General features: G+C 41.4%; 1 protein-coding gene across 1 annotated transcript; it reads left to right on the forward strand.

Annotated features, from left to right (window-relative positions):
- The first annotated feature begins 1,443 nt into the window (after positions 1–1,443).
- Positions 1,444–2,379, forward strand: LOC101573227 (UDP-glucuronosyltransferase 1-9-like). The gene has a single exon (XM_012516028.2). It carries the CDS (start codon positions 1,474–1,476, stop codon positions 2,377–2,379), a length of 906 nt encoding a protein of 301 aa, XP_012371482.1. The 5' UTR covers positions 1,444–1,473.
- The last annotated feature ends 4,306 nt before the right edge of the window (positions 2,380–6,685 follow it).

Raw genomic sequence — 6,685 nt, forward strand, 5'->3', positions numbered from 1 at the left:
TTGAGAAGTGGGAGTGCTCTGCAATGCTCTCGATCAGTGTGGGCTATGATCCTACATGGGGCAAATAACAGCAAAGGAACAAGCTAGACAAGGCTCTCCTCTGTGCCTCCTCCTGCAACCGACTCAGATACAACTCTGGTTTGTGAGTTTGGCAGGAAGCTCGCTCTGGGCAGAGCCCCACAGACAGCATCAGTGAGCCAGCCCCACCATCTGCATGCAGGCATTGTACCCCTGCCTCCTTCACATGTTTCTGCCTGCCCCTGTCATCTACTGAAGCAATTCTCCCCTCTGCTCCCTGAGTGTGATCCAGGAGTGGGCATCCAGGACGCGTGTGGGCAATGCTAGGACAACTGTAGGAAGGCCCAGTTCTCTTCTCTAGACTGTGGGGCCAATCCCATGTCTTAGTTTTGTCTCTTTGCTGAGGCAAAACACCTGATGTCAAACTTAAGGAGGCAAAGGCTTATTTAGCTCCCTTTATGTGGCTCTCAGTCTGTAATCAGTAGCTCCAAGTCATAGTGGCATGGCACAAGGTGAAGAGTTGTAGTCGACACCAGAGAGCAAAATCAGAAAGAGCAAAAGGAGTGGTGTAGCTAGGAAAAGCCTCTTTTTCTCCCTTATATTGTAGGCAGGCTATCCCCTCCTCAGGGCAGTATAGCACTCAGACTATTTAGTGATAAGGATGTTTACAGAGTGAGAACCCTGGTCCCCTGTTGAGTTAAACTCCTAAACTTCTCAAGTTGACACAATGTGTCAACTATTCTAGGCCCCCTGTGTGGAGTGATGCAAAATCAAGGAGAAAAATTGGCTTTGTACCTTTGGAAGAGGGCCTTCATCAAGGTCTAAAAGCACGTGGATAAGTGAGGCTTGTGAGGTATTGATCATATGTCAGTGGGCTCCAAGAATTTGGAAATGACTCAGCAAACCTGAGGAGACCAAGAGTCGTCTTCCCAGCAGGGGCGATCCAGAGCAGGGAGCTGAGGAAGCACAGTTGATGCCGGTGAAGAGTCAGGGTGAGAGCCTTGCAGTGGTTCCTCAGGAGCTGGGTTGAAAATTTCATTCTGAGAAGGAAGTCCTGGCTCCTGTGAACAGAACATCTAATCTGTGCTGTTTCACAATCTCTGGGAATAGAAATATTTCTCAAATACACTTTGCCTTCCATCTTTCTGATATCGTAAAGTACACATCCATTGAAGAACAAGTCTGGCCCTTTTCCATATAGGCCAGGACATGATAGTTTATTGAACAATGACTGTAGACCGTCCTTGATGGAAAATGTACTAAGCAGGAGTGCCAGCCAGTGTACTTCATTAATCATCATTGTTCTGAGTAACTCATTCTCAGTCCCGTCATTTTGCATGTGAAAGCGTGTGAAGCTCCACCCATTCCTTGGCAGGTGCTCTGCCTGTACTTGTTCCACCCATTATATTCCAGGAGCAGGGTATAGCAGCTGGGAGGCTCTGGGCTACGGTCCCCATGGCTCCTGCATGCTCGTCCGCTCCCCTCCCTCTGTGCCTGTGTCTGCTGCTGGCATCCGGCTTTGCCCAGGCAGGCAGGCTGCTGGTGGTGCCCATGGATGGGAGCCACTGGTTCACTATGCGCTTGGTTTTGGAGAAGCTCATCCAGAGAGGACACGAGGTGGTCGTCGTCATGCCAGAGGCTAGCTGGCATCTGGGACAGTCACTGAATTACACAGTGAAGAGTTATCCAGCTTCTTTCTCTCTGGAGGAGTTGAATCGTTTGTTTCAGTCCTTTGCTGACACTCAGTGGAAAACTCCACCGCAAAGTATGTACTCTTTTTCAACAGGTTCATCCAAACTTTTGTTTGACGTCATCTTTACACGCTGTAGAAACTTATTTAATATAAAGGGAATAGTTGAGTATTTGAAAACAACTTTGTTTGACGCAGTGTTAATGGATCCTTTTGATTTATGTGGTTTAATCACTGCCAAATATTTATCACTGCCATCGGTGGCCTTCACCAAGGTAGTACTTTGCCATCTTCTTGAAGAAGGTACGCAGTGCCCCTTTCCTCTATCTTATGTTCCCAGATTATTCTCAGGGCTCTCAGATACCATGACCTTCCAGGAGAGAGTGCAGAATCTTTTTACCCACCTCGAGGAACGTTTATTTTGCAGTTATTTCTATAAAAGTGCCTTAGAAATTGCTGCTGAAATTCTCCAAACAACAGTGAGCATGTATGATCTCTACAGCCAACCATCAATCTGGTTGTTGCGCACGGACTTTGTTTTGGACTTTCCCCGGCCCGTGATGCCCAACGTGGTCTTTGTTGGTGGAATCAACTGCCATGAAGGGAAGCCCCTGTTGGAGGTATGTCCTCTCTCCCTTGGCACATTCAGGGCATCGGACATTGCACAGTAATGAAAAGATTCCTCTCTACCATGATATGTCCCTTCCGTTGGTTGCACTTGTCTTCCTGATGCAATGGATTCTTTCATTTCATTTTATCTACATGTATGTTCATAAATTTCATGCAGCAACTTTGCTTATGTAAACGTGTAGAAAATTGGTATATGAACTGAAGATTGAATTTTTAATACTGTCTTTCTCAAAAATGCTAGGAAGGGCAGCGAGATACCTCAGGGGACTAAGTGCTTGCTTAGGGAATCAGAGGAACTGGGGTTTGATCCCTGGCACCACATGCTGCACCAGCTGCTCGGGCCACTGAGTCCTGGTGTAGTGGGACTTTCCAGAAACCCTGTCATCCCAGTGCTGGATCACTATTGTTCTGAGCCATGTAGTGTGCCCCTATACCAAATACATTTAAAAAATGCTAGTAAAAACTACATTTTATGCCAATTGTATGATTCCACTGGAGGGAAAGAGTTCCAGAATACGTTTGTGCATGCCTTCTAATTTTTATATTTTAATTTTATTTGTTTTATATTTTTAGGAAGGGTCTGTAGGGTGTTCAGGGTCTCACTACTAGATTGGGCTTGTAGTGATTGCCTGTTTACAGCCTACTAGGACCTGGGATTACAGGCACATGCCACCATGCCCAGTCTCAATTGCCATGTCAGTGCACCCTGGGGCGGGGCCGGTGTGGTGGTGCCTTCTAATGTTGAAATTAGAACACAGATAGGTGTCTGTCTCATGCAAAATTTCCCATCATTGTGATTAAATAGAAATGTGAAAATATAGTAGAAACTATTTTGTTCCTTGAATTTTTCACTTTCTCATATTAATAGACACAAATGCCAAAATCTATACATTTCACATGTTCTTTCAATACTTTTTAAAAATTTCTCTAGTTACAACTTATTAAAAATCATCTGATAATGAGGAGTATTTAAACTATTTCTACGTTTACCTTTCATGAGCAGAACTTATAGTAAAGGCCTTTAGCTCTTTTTTTTTTGTGTGTGTATTTGTCACAGGGTCTCCAGGGTCATCAGGGTCTCACTATGTAGATTGGACTCGTAGTGATTCTCCTGTGTTCAAGCTCCCAAGTGCTGGGATTACAGGCGTGCACCACCCTGCCGAGTCTCAATCCATGTCTCAGTGTACCCCAGGGGCAGGGCCATCACCGTATTCCAGGGATTGAAACCTGGCCTGTGTGCTCAACTGAAGCAGGTGCCTTAGTCCCCTGGGCTATCTGGCCGGCCCCTTAGCTGTTTTCTTTGTATTCAAATATTTCAATGTTTTCTTTATTTTGTCAATAGTGTGAAGTGCCAGGCACAGAGTTGCTGGGTTTATTAATGTGCTCATAGTATTCTTTTTCGAAAATAGTTTTATGTTCAAGATCATTGAGAAGCAATAAAATGAATACAAAACTTCTAAAGAAGACAGAGGGAAATAAACAAGGGTTAGTATATTTCACACTTTCAGCTTTAAATTATTTGATCAGATTATCTGATATAGCCCTGTAAAATTAATCAAACAATATAGACATTTGCTGTCCTTCTAATGGACTAATATTAATTAGTAATACAATTATCATAGCTATCTTGTGTATATATATATTCCATGCATATACCTTGCGTATTTATATACATTAATATAATATATATTATTATTATATTCTTTCCTTGTCCAAGTTATTCTTTACTTTTAAGCAGTCCTTTTCCTTTCACAACATCGATTCTGCCTTTTGAATCTTATTTACTATTTCATTTTCCTACACCATGGAGAAAGTACAATGTTTGCAAATGTGAGTGTGATTCATTTACTGTATTTCATATTTAGTTTTATGGTATCCAGAGTATTATTGTGTGTATTTGCATCCATGGATTTGTAAAAGCCTCAAATTTATCTTTCTTTATAGCCAAGTAATACTCCAATGTATAAAAACTCCACTTTTACTTTTTTTTGGTTTCTCGGGCATTTGAGTTGTCACCAAGCTTTACCTATAAGAAACTGTGCTGCTGTAAGCATGGGTGCCCATGCATTGTTGTGGTGTGATAGTTTTAATTCTTCTAGAAAGATACCAAGAAGAAGACTAGCTGGGTCAAATGGGACCTCTAATCCTAGTTTTCTGAGGAATCTCAACACATAGCTCCACAGTGGCTGTACCAGCGCACACTCCCACCCAGAGTGGAGAAGGGCTCCTTTTTCCTCATGCCCTCCCAGCATGTGGTATTGGCTGCTTTTTTGATGGTAACCATGTTTCTGGGGTGAAATGGAATTTTAGTTTTGTTTTAATTTGCATTTCTTGGGTGACCAATGACATTGAATATTTTTTTATGTTTTTATTAGCCATTTGTATTTCTTCTGAGGAATGTGCACCACACTCAGCCTCAATTGGCCTCTCAGTGCATGCTGGGGGCGGGGCCGGCACGGCAGGTCTGGGGATTGTGCCCCTGACCCCTGAGCCTGCTTGCAGGTGCTTCCATCCTCTGAGTGATTTGGCCCGCCCTAATCATGCTGATTTTGTCAGTCACTCTGTAGTATAATTTCAAGTCAGGGATTGTGTTGCCTCCTGTTTTGCCTTTGTTGTCCAACACTGCTTTTGCTGTTCTCACTCTCTTCTGGTGTCAGACGCATTTTAGGCATGCTTTCTCTATATCTGTGCGGTATGCCAGGGATAGTTTCATGAGGACCGCATTAAATCTGTCTCACAGTTATGGGGCTCTGGCTATTTTCCCAGGGCTGGTTCTCTTGATCCCTGAACAATGAGTATCTTTCCATTTTCTGAAATCCTGTTGCATCTCCTTTTTCTGAGCTGTAGCGTTATTAGCCAGAGCACTTCCACAAGAGTCTAGTTTCACTGTACAGATCTTCTCCTTCCTGGTTGCATTGATTCTTAGGGATTTCAGGTGTTTTGGATGCTATTGGCAAGGATCTGGTTTCCCTGATTTCTCTCTCAGTAAGTTTGTGGCTCATTTACAGGGATTCTGTGTATTTTTGTGTTGACTTTGCTTCCAGCTATGCTAGTGAATGTGGCTATGAAATCTAGTGTCTTTTGGTGGAATTGTTCGGGTCTCTCTATGTACAGTGTCATCTCCTCTGTGTGTGATGGTAGTTTAACTTCTTCCATTCTGACTTTCATTTTATTTCTGTCTCTTGTCTAAGTGCTCTGGCTAATAACTCTAGGACCATGTTGAATAGTATTGATAGTGGACATCCTTGTCTTGTTCCTGATTTTGGAGGGAAAGCTTTCAGTTTCTGTCAGTGTAGTATGCTAGTGCTTGTTGGTTTGTCATAAATGGCCATCATCAGATTGAGGTAAAGACCACCTATTATGGATTTCTGTAAGTTTTTTGTGAATGTTGGATATTGTCAAAGCTTTTTCTGAAGGATTCATGTGATTTTGTCTTTGACTTTATTAATATGTTGTATTATGTTTATTGATTTGTGTGCCTTGAACCATCCCTGCTTGGCGATGGTATATAATCATCTCGGTGATTTTCTGTATTCTGTCATTCTTGAATAATCTGAGAAACTGCCTTTATCTCTTTCATGACCTCTCCTTTCATCCATTTTACTCAGCAGTTGTAGCTTTCATATGCCCCCCTGGCTCCAGGAATTGTAAAATGTTTTGAAATATTCTTGATGTTCTGGACAAAAATTTGTGTATGGTTGTTTTAATTTTTAAAGCCTACTGCTAGTCTTAAATGGGCCATTTGCATATCTTCTTTTGTGATGTATATATTCATGTTTTTAAAAGTTTGACAGTGTTCTTTTATTAACAATAGCTTTTAGGCTCTTGAATATTAGGAATTTCAAAACTTAGCTTTTTCTCAGTATATTGTAAACAAATTATTGGCTTCTTCATTTTGTTGTTGTACACAAGTTTCATTTTTCTCTATTTAAATGGGTTAACTTTCATGTAGTTCTTCTCAGATTTCAGTTTCTTCAGATATTCTCAACCCTGAGATATGCAAATATATTTCCTACTTGATGTTTTAGCTTTTATTTTCTCCATTGTCAGTACCGTTTACTTTTTGCAATTAGACTTCTAGAATATACAGCAGGATGATTGCATTTTCATTGGATTGATATTATTTGGAGTTCTATGTGCTTCAGTTACAGGAATGTCAGATTTTTCCCCATATTTGGGAAGTTTTCTGCTATTACTTCTACCCATATTCTTTTAATATCATTTGTTTTGACTCCTTCCTTCTCATTGATGCCTATTAGTCTCACATGGTTCATCTTTGCATCGTCTTACAGGTATTGAATTATTTTTTCCTGCATCCTAGTTGTTTTATTTTATTTTATTTTTTTT

This window comes from Octodon degus, unplaced genomic scaffold (genome assembly GCF_000260255.1).
Source record: "Octodon degus isolate 3935 unplaced genomic scaffold, OctDeg1.0 scaffold00089, whole genome shotgun sequence".
Classification (NCBI taxonomy): Eukaryota; Metazoa; Chordata; class Mammalia; order Rodentia; family Octodontidae; genus Octodon; species Octodon degus.

Coding starts and splice junctions, on each gene's coding strand:
- LOC101573227 (XM_012516028.2), top strand. CDS start 1,474: ATGGCTCCTGCATGCTCGTCCGCTCCCCTCCCTCTGTGCCTGTGTCTG.